Source organism: Zonotrichia leucophrys, chromosome 24 (genome assembly GCF_028769735.1).
Source record: "Zonotrichia leucophrys gambelii isolate GWCS_2022_RI chromosome 24, RI_Zleu_2.0, whole genome shotgun sequence".
In the NCBI taxonomy this organism is placed as follows: domain Eukaryota; kingdom Metazoa; phylum Chordata; class Aves; order Passeriformes; family Passerellidae; genus Zonotrichia; species Zonotrichia leucophrys.
In genome coordinates, this window is record NC_088193.1 from 6,140,084 (window position 1) to 6,153,845 (window position 13,762).

The following is a 13,762-nucleotide window of genomic DNA, read 5'->3' on the forward strand; positions in this document are numbered from 1 at the left end:
CTGCCTCCTTCTCCGCGTCCCTCTGCCGGCCAATGGCGGCGCCGCGGGAGCAGCACCGCGGAGCGCCTGTCCAATGGGAAGGTGCCGCCTGCTGAGCGACAGCCGCGCTGGCCAATGGCGGCGCGCGGGGGTGTTTAAACCGCGGCGGCAGTTGCGGGGCACAACGGAGCACCGGGAGCGGCGCGGCCGGGCCGGAGGTACCGGGGAGCGAGAGGGGTGGGGGGTCCCAGCCCGTACAGCCTCAGCCATCCCCTCAGCGCTGCCTCACTGCGCTGGGGGCGCTGAGCCCCCTCCCACTGCCCCCAAACCAGAACACACCACCGCTACGCTGGTTTTCTTGAGATTTATAAAAAATAGCACTGAAAAAACTTTTTTTTTTTCAATTACAGTAATTTAAAAAAAGGGTGAAGTGTCTGCTGTCCCCCGCGCAGAGGTGCCCCGTCACTCGGTGTCCATACAGATCCTCTTGGGCAGCTGCTCGGGGGCTCCGCTGCTGCCCCGCTTGCCCTCGGGGGGCTCCCCGGCCCCGTTCCCCGGCAGCCCCGGGCCCTGGGGCGGCTCGATGCGGCCCCTCCGCACGAAGTGCTCGATCCGCGCCTCCAGCCCCTCGCACCGGGGCCGGGCCAGCAGGGGCTTGTAGGTGCGGGCTTGGACCCCTTCCACGAAGCCGCTGATCTGGCTGTGGAGCGGGGGCTGCAGTTCACCCCAGGGCACCAGGCTGCTCTCTGGACCTGTGACATCATGGAAAAACAACATTTAATTATCCCGTCCTTTCTTTTTCTTTTTTTTCATTTTTAAAGCAGTTAATCCTCTGTAATTCCCAGAATCCCATAATGGTTGTGTTGGAATGGACCTTAAAGCTTATCTTGTTCCACCCCCTGCCATGGTCAGGGACACCTTCCGCCATGCCAGGTTGCTCCAAGCTCTGTCCAGCCTGGCTTTCAACACTTCAAGGATCCAGGGGCAGCCCCAGCTGCTCTGGGCACCCTGTGCCAGGGCCTGCCCACCCTCACAGGGAAGAATTTCTTCCCAATATCCCATCTAACCCTGCTGTCTGTCAGCATGCATTCCAAGTTATTCCCCCCAGACTCCCTTTACCATTTCTGGTGGCCACGGGAGCAGCATCCAGGCCTGCCAACATGTCCCGGAGCACCTGGGTTTTGACAGCATGGCTGGCCCAGAGCTGCTGCAAGTGTGTCACGTTGAAGCCTTGCACCTCTGGGTCGTAGAGCCACTGCAGGTCTGGGAACTCGCAGTCGTACAGGACCAGGGGGAACTCAACCGCCATGCTGGAGACAAGGAGGAACCACAAAAAGGCTCAAGAACAATGGATCTGCCAAAACCAGCCCTAACCTTCACAGAACTTCCTTTCTGAGTAATAACTTAATTTTCACCAAATACCAAGGGGTACAGCTATCAAAACTTTGCTCAAGAGCAAGAAAACAGAGATCCTTGTGGATACATTCCAGTGAGGCCACTGGCAGTTTGTTTCCATGCATGAGACTGCTTCATGTGCTGGCATGGCTTGCCAGCAGCACTCCAGGCACAGCTGTTGCTCTGAAGAGCAGCCCATTGTGTTTTCCAGACCAATCCCTACCTGTACTGTGGTTTCCGGGGGTTCTTCTCCACGTTCAGCAGCTCATCAATGACATCCGGGCTCTCCATGCCCTGGCCAATGAGGAAGAGCACGGCCATCATGCAGCGCACTTGGTGGTACAGGAACGCCTGTCCTGTCACCTCGAACTGGCACAGCCGGAAGGGATCCCGTGGCCTGGCCTCTCCTCCCCTGTCCACCCACGTCACTGTGGCGCTGAGGATCGTCCTCTGGAAGTTGAGCACCCCGTTGGCCACGTCCATCTTGCAGAGGTTGCGGAAGTCGTGGGTGCCCACGTAGCGCTGGGCCGCGCTGTCCATGAGCGCCACGTCCAGCTGGGCGCAGGGGAAGAAGTAGCGGTAGGTGCGGCTCAGGCAGCTGAAGCGGGCGCTGAACTCCGGCCCCACGGGCGCCCAGGCCAGCACGCGGATGTCGGGAGGCAGCACCCTGTTGAGGATGTGGGTGTAGCGGAGCTCCTCCTGCCGCCCCCCGGCCTCGTGGCCGTTGAGCTGCTGCCCCTCCGGCAGGCTGGAGCGCAGATCCAGGGAGATCACCTGCAGAAATGAGGAAAGGCAGGATTAGAGCGCGGATGGATGGGCGCAGCGGCGCGTGGAGCCAAGTCTTCCCACACCTCTGGGAAATAAATCCAGGATCTCCTACAGATGAAGGTGGCTTCAGTCAGGCAATCCTGCCATGGCAGAGCTGCGAGTGCCTCTGAGGACCCGAGCAGATGCCACGGATTCCATTAATAAAACGGGAAAGTTGCAGGCTGCCTACGTAGCACAGTCTCGGAACGGCTTCATCTTTAGTCACGGGGTTGTAATGTGCTTTTTTTTTTTTTTTCTCAAGCTGGAGGTGATGACTTGAAGGCAGTAACAGCCTGGCTGGCCGGGAAGCCTGGTGTGGGAACAAGTTCATTCCCCCTGTGGGTGCCGTGTGCTGAAGTGGTGCAAGAGAAGGCACCAAATGCCCTGATTTCATGTAGCTCATCCTGTGAAGGGGAGCAGAGCAGCCATTTGAAGTTAAACCTACGCCAGCTTTGCTTTCTGTGCTGGGAGGGAAGAAAGGAGAACCAGCCCTGTGGTTGCCACCAAGGTTGCTCTCTCCCCAGCATCTCAGCCAGGCTTATGGCTCCATGCCCACCAAGCAGGCCAGCTTGCTTCCCTCCCTCCAGCTCCCACTCCCACGCTCCCTTCCGCTGGCTGCAGCTCCCCTCAGACCCTTCTGTGCAGGAATTCAGCTGCCTGATGCTGCAGGAAGTGAGCTGGTTCCTGGAGATTTTGGGTTTTTGTAGGGTTGGCAAGTTAAATCAGCTGAGAGGGCCCTGCTGAGGGCAGGGCATCACCAGGCTATTGGGGAATCTGCAGCCTAAAACACGTTTTATCCTCCTAAAACAGGACCCTGGAAAACAACTAATATGGGGGGAAAATGGCACTAAAACGGATTCAAAGGCCTGAAATCATCATTGCACATGCAGGAATCCATTGCCAGGTTCACTTCCAGGGTTAAGAACTGATGGCTTTAAGGAACAAATCCAAGCAGTAATCCCATCAGAACTCCATTCCCCCCCAAGGAAAACCGACAGGAACCCCCACTGAGGAGATGGTGAAGCCCCCACTGAGGAGATGCTGAAGCCCCCATTCAGGAGATGCTGAAGCCCCCATTCAGGAGATGCTGACCTGCCCAAAAGCACTGACGCCCTTGTCCGTGCGTCCGCAGCGGTGGTAGTTGGACGTCTGTCTGTCATCCACCAGCCGTGTCTTCTTGAGGGCTTCAAAGAGCTTCTCCTCGATGGTGTTGGTGGTGTTCTCCTGGCTGGCAAAGCCCTGGTAGCCCCAGCCCAGGTAGGCGATGCGCAGTGCCACGTGTCTGCGGCTGTGGGCAGCGAAGTCAAAGGGCCGTTGTTGGCGTTTCCTGGCTTTCCCAGAGGCTGGAGGAGCCTCTTTCCTCCCAGCACCTTCCTTGTCCTCCTGGAGCTTCTCCTGCAGCCGCTTCACCTCCACTTCCAGCTCCTGCACCCTCCTCAGGAGCTGCTCATGGTCAGTAGCCGTGCTCTCCTCGGCCATAGCCACCGCCTTGGAGCGTCAGTTTGTTGCTGGTGGATGCTTGGTGTCTGCAGGGAAAGAAAAAAATGGTGGATTTGCATTTTTATGTGGTTTTTATTAGATCTCTCGGCTTTTCCTGCAAAATAACTGCTACCAACAGAGTCAGTCTTTACTGTCTGAGCCCCTTGGTGTTCCCAGGGGAGCACAGACAGGGCAGGGCCTCTGGTGCTTAGCTCGGGCAGCTTCATTTCACTCAAATCCCTTTTTTTGGGCTTTTCAATCACTCCTCTTCCCCCAGCTGATGGGATCTGCTCCGTCAGCAGCAGCACGTTCGCGGCGAGCCGTCACGGAGCCCTTGTCGTTTTCACACCTGCATCCCCGCTGCAGACAGCGCGCTGACGGCTGCCACTCATCCCGCCCCGCCATCTGCTCCCAACTTGCGGCTTTTCAAATTGCCTTAAAGAGATCCCAAACCTGTGCTGAGAGTGGAATCTGTGTCTGGATCCCTTTTTGTCACAGGGCTGGAGGTTTACTATCACCAGACTCATAAATGAGCATCTGAACACACTGCACTGAGCCCTTCCCTCCTCTGGAAGTAAAACAATCTCTTGGATGTCTCTTGATTAAATTATGACTCAATATTGTGGGTTTAGAAGCAGAGGTACAAGGAAAGACCATTAATCTCTCACCCAGTGCGTGGAACCTGCCCTCTGTTTTTCCATGAGCACTTAATTCATCACATAATTCATTTTAGTGTAGTTTTCTAGCAGGAATTTAGGGGTTGTGTTTGTATTACTGTAGGGAAGAGCCTTCTGCTGGCAGCAGGAGGTTTAGCAGTGCACTGAGGACACCCCCAACCTAAATCAACACCCCTGAACCCAAAAACCTGAGCATCAGAACCCCTTTGACATCTTTAGCCAACCTGAATGTACTGCAGTAAATTAACCCTGGTTTCTTTTTCTGCAGAATCCACCCAGTTTGGTGGGAACCATGGAGAAGGTGCGAAGAGCAGAGCGCAGGGAGCAGCTGGCAGCTGATCTGAGCCCGCAGAGCTCCTGGCAGGGATACAGCGACATGCCATCGTGTTTCCAGGATGATCCCTATGCTGAGTCATCCATCCTTTCTGGCACACAGTCAGACCTTCCCATGGATCAGAGGGAAGCGAGGAGGCTGGTGATGAAGAGGAAGGTGCTGAGGCACAGACCTGATGGAAGGGTGGAGGTCTCCGAAGAGTCACCGAGCATCAAGTCAGATATAAACACCTGTCCATGGAACCTGGGGCATTCCAGGACTTACATGGAAGACGCCATCTCCGAAGGGGGAACAGAGACCACCAGCGGCAACTTGGAGGACTTCCTGCACTATGAGGATGATGAGTGGTTCCTTGAGGACAGGCCTTACTCTCTCCTGGGGGATTTTGGGAGCAACACTGCATCCGAGCGCGCCATGCCCCCCGAGCGATCGCCCGTGGTGCCCGCTTACATTGCTCCTCAGGCTGAGAGAGTGAGGAGAACTGACCCGGTGGCCAGACTCAATGCGTACAGGCAGGACTGGCAAAGGTTCCGCTTTCCCGGGCAGGATTCCCACCAGGGCCTGCGCTGGGCCATGCGGACGCAGATGCTGCAGTCGGGGCTGCCACGCCAGGTGCAGAAACGCCTCGTGCCCAACACGTACGAGGTGCCCACAACGAAGAAGCGCGACTCGCTGCGCTTCGGCGTGCGCTACGACCTGGCCCACTGCAACATGCCCCGCCGGAACACCACCTCCTAGAGCCACAGCCCCGCTGCTTGCTTCTCCTCAACATCCTCCCTAGGCTGGAAAATCCCCCGGTGCACTTCAAGCAGCTTAAGTTTTGGTGTGGAGGAGGTTTTCTTTGCAATGTCTCGGCAGTATCTTTCTCAATAAAGCATTTGCAAAGATTCCTTATTGTTCTGTGGGTTCATTAGAAACACTACAGGCAACATCCATTATTCCAGACTTATCTCTGCATCACCTAACTCTGCTGTCTTTGCCTTATTTTACCTCATCTTTAAAATAAAGGAGCTTTAGGATGGAAGCAAGGTATTATTAGCACTACTAGTAGTGTTATTACTATTCCTAGTGTTAATTTTCTTTCCAAGATATGGGAATGGACTGAAAAGGTGGCAGTTCTGGTGCAGGAAAGGGTCCCCGAAAGCTCAGTGAGATGGTTGGAAAAGGGAGCAGGATGATGGGAAGCATGTGACAGCTGCAGCCTGGAATTCCGTGTCCAGCCTCCCCTGAACCTCGCTGGGAGGTGATCCCAGATGGGGGACAAAGAAGCTTGAGGACCCGGCTGTTGCCCCACAGTGAAGGGGTTCTGGCATCTTGGGGGACATTCCAGCTTGGAGGTCCCTGACTCTCCAGCACCCTGTGGATTCTCATCCATCTGTGAAGGTGTCTTTGTGCCCCAGAACCCTTGATACCCTCCCCAAACTCTTATAGGGGACAGCACCCCAATCCTACAGCCTCCCTGTTCCTTCAGCACCCAAGGGCCCCTTCCCTCCCCTCTCAGAGCCTGTGAGGTCCCTGACTGCAGCAGGGCCCCTTCCTGCTCTACAGGGTCCCTGTCCTCCAACTCCCCAGGGACCCCACCATGCCCACTATAGGGCAGTCTCTATTCCCCAGAGACACCCAAAACCTTATGGGGCCCAGTGCTGGCCCCATGTAGGATCCCTCTGTGCAACTGGGGACCCTCGCTGCCCTATGGGGTCCCTGTTCATCTCCATCACCTTGGGGACACCTCCTTCCCTCTTGGTGTCCCAGGACTCAGCATCCTACGGGGAGGGGAACACAGCCCGCAAACCCTGTTGGAGACAGGGACCCTCCCTCTCCATGGTCCCCAGCTCCGCAGGGTTTCCCAGCAGCCTGTGCCACACAGGAGCCCCCCAGACCTTCCAGGGACGAGAGCTGGCACCGTGCGGAGTCCCGTGTGCTGCCGGGGCCCCTCCCCGCCCTGCGAGGAGCCGGTGCCCAGCTCCCCAAGCACGCCCTCCCAGCGCGGGCCCCGCTCCCCGGGCCGTACCCGCTCCCGCCGCTCCGGTGCCGGATGTCCCCGCCCCATCCGGCGGCCCGGCACTGTGGGACGGCTCCATGGCGGGGGCGGAGCGCGGGCTGCGCGGGCTCGGCCCGACGGGCGGCGGCCCCGGCCCGGGCTGCCCATGGCACGGGGCCGCTCCGCGCCGCTCCGGCTCCCGCTGCCCCGGGCTGCGCTGGCCCGAGCGGCCCGGCCGGGGCACGGCCCGCGGGCTCGGCCTGCTCCCCGCGGCCCCCGCGCCGCCCGCGCCCCGGCCCGAGCCGGAGGACGAGGAGAGAGGTGGGTCCGGAGGGGATCGCGGTGCCCGCCGAGCGCGGAGCGACCCCGCGGGGTCCCGAGGGAGCGGCGGCCCACGGCACTGAGCCGTAATTGAATCAAGAGGGTGTTTAATCGAGAGGAGGGAAGGGCTCAGTGCAGTGCGTTTAGATGCTCATTTATGAGTATGGTGATAGTAAGTCTGGAATAATGGATGTTGCCTGCAGTGTTTCTAATGAACCCTCAGAACAATAAGATATCCTCTGGGGAGAGAAGAGGATTCTCATTACAAGCCCCTTGTTGTAAACGAAAACACAAGAAGTTCCCCCTCAGCCTGAGGAAGAACTTCTTGACATGGAGAGTGGCAGAGAGCTGGGACGGGCTGCCCAGGGAGGTCCTGGATTCTCCCTCCTTAGGGACATTCCAGACCTACAGGAACACGTTCTGTGTCACCTCCATTTGACCCTTCCTTGGAAGCAGTTTGGACTGAATAATTTCCTGAGATTCCTCCCAACCCTAATGATTCTGTGATTCCGTTTGTTTTATTTACGGAGTTGCTGCCTTTCCCAGTGCCGCTGGCTGAGCTGTCACTGATGAACAAGTTGATCCACACGTCCCTGGTGGAGTCCCAGCAGCACGTGGAGATCCTGCAGCGAGACCCCAGCTCCCCACTCTTTTCCATCAAGACCTTTGAGGAGCTGCCCCTGTGAGTTGCTACAGCCCCCAGCCCCACCATGCTCCAGCACACCAGCCTCCTTCACAGGGTGCTTTGTTTCCACAGGAAGAAGGAGCTCCTGCAGGGGGTTTACATGATGGGCTTCAACAGACCATCCAAAATCCAGGAGCAGGCCCTGCCCCTCATGCTGGCTTACCCGTGAGTAGGAAGGGGTGAGGCGGCTGAGCCCCGGCACCTCACAGCATCCCAGCACCCGACCCCTGCATTGCACTAAGCTGCTTTTGCCTTGCAGGCCCCAAAATCTGATTGCCCAGAGCCAGTCAGGGACAGGGAAAACAGCAGCTTTTGTCTTGGCCATGTTGAGCAGAGCCAGTGCCAGCGAGAAATACCCGCAGGTAACGCAGGACAGGGAGAGCAGCTGCAGGAGGGGGTGGCCCAGGCGCCCAGGACGCGGCCAGGGGCAGAGCTCTGGGCTTTGTCCCAGTTCCTGTGTGACTTTACCCACTGGAGTGGGGTGATAAACCACCAGGGCCCAGTGGCAGGTAGGACCAAAGGCACAGTGCCCACCTCAGGATTGCCAGAGTGGATCAATCCAGGCTTCAGTTACCCTGGAATTTAGGTTTTGAGGAGCAGCTGCAGACACTGCTGGTTTCTGGCGGTCAGATACTCCCAGTCTCCTCTCTGGGTGCAGAAACAGCTTTGCCAGCAGTTTCCATGTCAGATTTCCTTTTGTATGTATGGACAGTGTGACTGAACTAGGGCACAGGAACAAGCTGCACCACGCTTCTGAGAGATGCATTTCCTCCTCCAAAAGAGCAGCAGCAGCTTCTTTCTGCCCCCTTGGCTGGAGCTAGGAGCACACCCCAGCTCCTGAGCCTCCAGCCATGCCGTGCTGCCCCATGCCCTGTCCCCCAGTGCTGTGGGATGCTCCTGAGCTCCTCTGCCCCATCCTGGGCCTGACAGCTCCTTCCTCTGCTCTCCTGCCAGTGCCTGTGCCTGGCTCCCACCTACGAGCTGGCCCTGCAGATCGGGCAGGTGGTGCGCGCCATTGGCAAGTTCTGCACGGACATCAAGGTGAACTACGCTGTCCGGGGAAACCGAGGTGAGCCCAGCCCAGCTGCCAGCCCTGCTGCAGAAACAGGGAGGGGGGTACAGGGATCCTCTCTTAGAGCCTGGAGCTACCAGGGACTGCCCAGACATCCATGAAGGGCAATAACATAGTGTCTGTCCCCTCTCCTGCTGAGGAGGCTTTCCATCATCACTGGCTGCTTGCAGACTCCCCTTTCCCATATGGGGGTGGTTCTCATGCCCCAAGGCTGTAGGGAAGTGTCATGATGACCCCTTGAAGGCATCACTGAGCAGCCAGAGTCTGAGCAAGCAAGGGAAAGCACAGAGCAGCAGAGAGCTCTGTGCCTGGAGGCAGCCAAATAAATCCTTTTGTCCCCTTGCAGTTCTGAAGGGCACAGTGCTGGAGGAGCAGATCATCATCGGAACACCGGGCACCACCCTGGACTGGTGCTTCAAACAACGCATCCTGGACCTGACAAAGATCTCCTTGTTCGTGCTGGATGAGGCTGACATCATGATCGACACGCAGGGCCTCTCCTGTCAGAGCATCCGCATCCACAGGTGAGGATTGCTGAGAGCTGCTGCCCTGGTTCCCTGCTTTCCCTTCTCTCCTGTAGCTTTAAAGGAGTCTGTTACCAAAGGGCTGTGAGAGTGTGCCCATGGTGCCAAAGAGGCTTGTCCACAAGTCTGTCTTTCTGTACAGCTGCGTGCACTGGACACACAGGAAGACATTTCACCTTGTTTAGCTTTCCTTTGAGCTGTTACAGGCTCAGACTGACTCACAGAACCATAGAATGGCCACAATTGAAAGGGACATAAAGCCCATCTTGTTCCCACCCTTTCCCATTGACTGGGACACCTTCCATTAGACCAGGTTGCTCAGAGCTCCATCCAGCTTGGCCTGGAACACTTCCAGGGATCCAGGGGCAGCCACAGCTGCTCTGGACAACCTATGCCAGGGCCTCACCATCCTCACAGGGAAGAACTTCCTCCTAACTTCTAAACCTGTTCTGTTTTAGTGTGAAGCCATTCCCCCCTTTTCCTGTCACTATAGACTCTTGTAAAAAATCTCTCTCCATCTTTCTTGTCAGCCATCTTTGCTTCCCTTTCCATTGAAGGCAACACAAAATCAGTTTAAATTTGGGTTTCTGTCCTTTGCCTGGGACAAAGGGGCTGACAGAGCTTTTTCCCTCTCTCAGGGCTCTTCCCAAGAGCTGCCAAGTGCTGCTGTTCTCAGCCACGTACAAGGAGCCCGTGCGAGCCTTTGCTGAGCGGATCATCCCCGACCCCATCGTGATCAAGCTGCGGGAGGAGGAGCTCACCCTGAGCAACATCAGGCAGTACTTCATGGTGTGCCAGAGCTCAGACGAGCAGTACAAGGCCCTCTGCAACCTCTATGGCAGCTTCACCATCGGTCAGGTCATGATCTTCTGCCAGGTAAGGGGCCTGCCTGGGAGAGCCCTATCCCACTGGGAATAGCTGGAATGGGTCATTTTACAGTGTGGGCACAGTAAAGACAAGACCCCCCAGAACAAAGGAGCAGACCCCAGTGGAGTGTTGAAAACTGCCATGAGCTCCCTCAGAAGGGGCAGGGCACTCTGGAGAGGGAGCTGTTGGCCTCAGCCTGTCCCCGTGTGTGCAGACCAGGAGGATGGCAGACTGGCTGTCGGGGAAGATGAGCCGGGACGGGCACCAAGTGGCCATCCTGACAGCAGAGCTGACGGTGGTGCAGCGCGCCAGCGTCATCCAGCGCTTCCGTGAGGGCAAGGAGAAGGTCCTGATCGCCACCAACGTCTGTGCCAGAGGTACCCTGGCCAACCCAGCGCCCCTCTGATGGCCCAAAACGCGCCAGGCCGTGGGACGAGGTATCCCAAGAGGATCCTCTCCCTCTGTTGCAGGCATTGATGTGCAGCAGGTGACCACGGTGGTGAACTTTGGGCTGCCCATGGATCAGGACGGCGAGCCGGACTTTGAGACGTACCTGCACCGCATCGGGCGGGCCGGGCGCTTCGGGCACCGCGGCATCGCCTTCAGCGTGGTGCAGAGGGAGACCGTGCCCCTCGTGCACAAGATTGAGGAGTATTTCCGTGAGTATCCGTGACCGTGCTCACAAGGGTTGGCAGGTGGAGAGAGAGGCGAGAGTGTTGATGCCATGATCAGAAGGCTTGATTTATTATTTGATGATGTATATATATTACATTATGTCTATACTAAAAGGAATAGAAAGAGAAGTTCTCAGGAGGCTAGCTAAGTTAAGAATAGAAAAGAATGATAACAAAGGAGCTCTCTCCCACTCTGTCTCAGAGAGAGCTCGGTCCTTTATTGGCCATTAATTGTAAACATCCAAGATGGGCCAATCACAGGTGCACCTGTTGCATCCCACAGCAGCAGATAACCATTGCTTACATTCTTTTTCTGGGGCCTCAGCTTCCCAGAAGGGAAAATCCTAAAGAAAGGATTTTTATGAAAAGATGTCTGCGACAAGTATCAACATGGATCTGCTGCTCCCAGAGGCAGGGCTGGGACTGGGATCCCCTCCATCAAATTTCTGTACAGCTGCATGCACTGGACACACAGGAGACACTTCACCTTGTTTAGCTTTCCTTTGAGCTGTTACAGGCTCAGATTGACTCACAGAACCATAGAATGGCCTCAATTAGAAGGGACCGTAAAGCCCATCTCGTTCCTACCCTTTCCCATCGGCAGGGACACCTTCCATTAGACCAGGCTGCTCAGAGCTCCATCCAGCTTGGCCTTGAACACTTCCAGGGATTATTCCCTGTTGGCAAATAGTCCTTGTTGGGCTGCTCCTCTCCACAGGGCTCATCTCACTGGGAATGGGTGACAGATACAGCTTTTAGGGTGATTTTTGCTCCCCAGCAGGCAAATCTCCCCAGAAGCAGCCCTGGAGGTTGTGTGCAACTTGCAGGGGATGTTACCAGTACCCAGGATGCCTCAGCACCTTCTTTTTTCCCTCTTTCAGGCATTTTTTCTGCCTTTCCTTGCAAGCGTTTGTCCCAGGGGACCTGGTGCCTCAGCTCAGCTCAGCCTGGCTGTGGGAGAGGGGATGGCAGCTGTGGAAATCTTTCCTGAGTGGAAATTGATTGTCAAGAGGATTTTCATGGGATTTGCCAGATGCCAGGGCTGCACTGATGGTTTTTTGAATCCCAGTGCAGTTTTCTCTGTGATTTTTAGAGGAAAGAAGGTTATAGAAGCCTTCTGATGGGCAGGAAACTGTGTCCCTTCCACATCTCCAGCCTCAGAGCCACTCAGCCCTCTTGGTTCCTTCAAATGTCCACCTGTCCTTGGAACCTGGAGTGAGCCTGAGGCAGACACCAGGCAGAGGAGACACGAGGCACACATTCTGGCAGAGATTGTTGCTGTGGGGTAGCAGCTGTGAGCAGCTGGAACATCTGGCATGTGGATGAGCCCAACCACAGCCCCGGGCAGCAGGAGCCAGTGTGAGGATGAACCCCCAGCGATCTGACTTGTGCTTTTCATGTTGTGGTGTTGCAGTTGGAGGGTGCAGACCCTCCCTGTCCTGCGTGGCTGTGGAGGTGGGAACAGGGAGTGGGGGCACATCAGGGGCTGAGCTCTGTGCTGCTGCTGCCCTGATCATTTCCCCTCCTGCTTTGTCCCAGCTGATTTCCCTGCTGACCCCATTTCCCCGTGTGAGGGTGTTCACAGGGGTCTTAGGATGAGGGAAGAGATGAGGATCTGACTCCATGTTTCAGAAGGCTGATTTATTATTTTATTATATGTATTATATTAAAACTATACTAAAATAATAGAAGAAAGGATTTCATCAGAAGGCTGGCTAAGAATAGAAGAAGAATGATAACAAAAGCTTGTGTCTTGGACAGAGAGTCCGAGCCAGCTGACTGTGATTGGCCATTAATTAGAAACAACCACATCAGACCAATCACAGATCCACTGTTGCATTCCACAGCAGCAGATAACCATTGTTTACATTTTGTTCCTGAGGCGTCCCAGCTTCTCAGGAAGAAAAATCCTAAGGAAAGGATTTCTCATAAAAGATGTCTGACACCCCTGCACTTTCCCAGCTGGTTTCCCTGCTGCAGTGAGCACTCAGGAGCTTCCCAGCTGGTGTGGGGCACTCAGGTGGCACAGACAGTGCTCAGGGGAGCGAGCTCTGCACTCACATCCCACAACTGCTCTTTCCTTCCTACAGAGACCACGATCAAGCAGCTGGATCCCTACGACATGGACGAGCTGGAGAAGCTTGCAGCTGAGTGAGGAGCAGGGATTCGTTCTCCCAAATCCAAGTTGTAGTTCTAAACAGGAGGAAAAGTTACAGGGGAAGACTTCCCGGTTCTCTTGTATTCTGAAGCTGTTGAGTTCTGTTGTGTTGCCTGAGGAGAGGCTGGAGCGAACCTTGTCTCGCTAGGTGGCAGCAGGAATCCACTGCTGCCGTCCCAGATCCCGGGGCAAAATCCGAGTGTTCAGGGTCCCGGCAGTGCAGGAGAGAGGTTGGACCCCCGGGCGTTCCAGAATCCAAGTGTTCAGGATCCCATCGGTGAGAGAGAGAGGTTGGGCCCCAGGGGTCTGAAACCCAAATGTTCGGGGTCGCAGCAGTGTGAGGACAGAAGTTGGACTCAGGAAGTGGGCTGTGTTTGTGCCTTTGTTAATCTTTAATAAATGAAATTGTTTGTAATCACCAGGGTGGCTCCTTCTTTACCAAAATTCTCTGAAATATATCAGCCCTTGCAGGTGAGGTTTCATTAGGTCAGTGTTGACAATGGTGTCATTTATTGGGTTGGCTACTGCACCCTGCTCTCCTCATCCAGATTTCTATCCAAACCCAACCTGGACAGGCACAAAAGGTGACCAAAACGTGATGAGAGTGCAGCCAGAGGTGGAAGCAGGACCTGGTGGTAGCAGGAGAGTGCCTGGCCCTGGCTCTGCAGTTCCCTGCTGGCAGCTTTAACCCTCTGAGGCATTTCAAGCCTCCTTGTGGAGAGTACACACATTTAGTGTTAACAGTGTGGTTCTGGTAATTCTAATTAAAGGATCTGTGAGGGAGATGGGAGATGCAAGGTAGTTTTCCA

General features: G+C 55.8%; 3 protein-coding genes across 6 annotated transcripts; 2 read left to right on the forward strand and 1 right to left on the reverse strand.

The window, feature by feature from the left end:
- Positions 1-4: 4 nt before the first annotated feature.
- On the forward strand, positions 5-5,559 carry HYLS1 (HYLS1 centriolar and ciliogenesis associated). Its single transcript, XM_064731919.1, has 2 exons — positions 5-197; positions 4,606-5,559. The coding sequence occupies exon 2, from the start codon at positions 4,630-4,632 to the stop codon at positions 5,407-5,409; it is 780 nt and encodes a 259-aa protein (XP_064587989.1). The 5' UTR covers positions 5-197; positions 4,606-4,629; the 3' UTR covers positions 5,410-5,559.
- PUS3 (pseudouridine synthase 3) lies at positions 331-6,710 on the reverse strand. 3 transcript variants are annotated; one of them, XM_064731910.1, is made up of 5 exons: positions 6,683-6,710; positions 3,274-3,707; positions 1,598-2,148; positions 1,099-1,289; positions 331-731 (listed from the first exon to the last, which is right to left on the reverse strand). In XM_064731910.1, the coding sequence occupies exons 2-5, from the start codon at positions 3,658-3,660 to the stop codon at positions 442-444; spliced, it is 1,419 nt and encodes a 472-aa protein (XP_064587980.1). In that variant the 5' UTR covers positions 3,661-3,707; positions 6,683-6,710; the 3' UTR covers positions 331-441. The 3 variants fall into 3 exon arrangements, with proteins under 3 accessions (XP_064587980.1, XP_064587983.1, XP_064587982.1); XM_064731913.1 differs by lacking the exon at positions 6,683-6,710 and adding an exon at positions 6,552-6,637; XM_064731912.1 differs by lacking the exon at positions 6,683-6,710 and adding an exon at positions 4,586-4,724.
- Positions 6,711-6,838: 128 nt separating this feature from the next.
- DDX25 (DEAD-box helicase 25) lies at positions 6,839-13,358 on the forward strand. 2 transcript variants are annotated; one of them, XM_064731915.1, is made up of 10 exons: positions 6,839-6,973; positions 7,520-7,655; positions 7,731-7,823; positions 7,918-8,020; positions 8,613-8,727; positions 9,077-9,254; positions 9,893-10,130; positions 10,336-10,498; positions 10,592-10,780; positions 12,886-13,358. In XM_064731915.1, the coding sequence occupies exons 2-10, from the start codon at positions 7,543-7,545 to the stop codon at positions 12,948-12,950; spliced, it is 1,257 nt and encodes a 418-aa protein (XP_064587985.1). In that variant the 5' UTR covers positions 6,839-6,973; positions 7,520-7,542; the 3' UTR covers positions 12,951-13,358. The 2 variants fall into 2 exon arrangements, with proteins under 2 accessions (XP_064587985.1, XP_064587986.1); XM_064731916.1 differs by lacking the exon at positions 6,839-6,973 and having other exon boundaries at positions 7,523-7,659.
- Positions 13,359-13,762: the final 404 nt, after the last annotated feature.

What these genes read in the sequence shown, in the direction of transcription:
- DDX25 (XM_064731915.1), top strand. Translation starts at nt 7,543, where the DNA reads ATGAACAAGTTGATCCACACGTCCCTGGTGGAGTCCCAGCAGCACGTG. An exon ending in ACCTTTGAGGAGCTGCCCCT is followed by an intron (nt 7,656 to 7,730) that starts GTGAGTTGCTAC and finishes TTGTTTCCACAG; the next exon opens with GAAGAAGGAGCTCCTGCAGG. An exon ending in CCCCTCATGCTGGCTTACCC is followed by an intron (nt 7,824 to 7,917) that starts GTGAGTAGGAAG and finishes TTTGCCTTGCAG; the next exon opens with GCCCCAAAATCTGATTGCCC.
- PUS3 (XM_064731910.1), bottom strand. Translation starts at nt 3,660, where the DNA reads ATGGCCGAGGAGAGCACGGCTACTGACCATGAGCAGCTCCTGAGGAGG. An exon ending in CCCCGGAAACCACAGTACAG is followed by an intron (nt 1,290 to 1,597) that starts GTAGGGATTGGT and finishes CCTTGTCTCCAG; the next exon opens with CATGGCGGTTGAGTTCCCCC. An exon ending in TCCCGTGGCCACCAGAAATG is followed by an intron (nt 732 to 1,098) that starts GTAAAGGGAGTC and finishes ATGATGTCACAG; the next exon opens with GTCCAGAGAGCAGCCTGGTG.
- HYLS1 (XM_064731919.1), top strand. Translation starts at nt 4,630, where the DNA reads ATGGAGAAGGTGCGAAGAGCAGAGCGCAGGGAGCAGCTGGCAGCTGAT.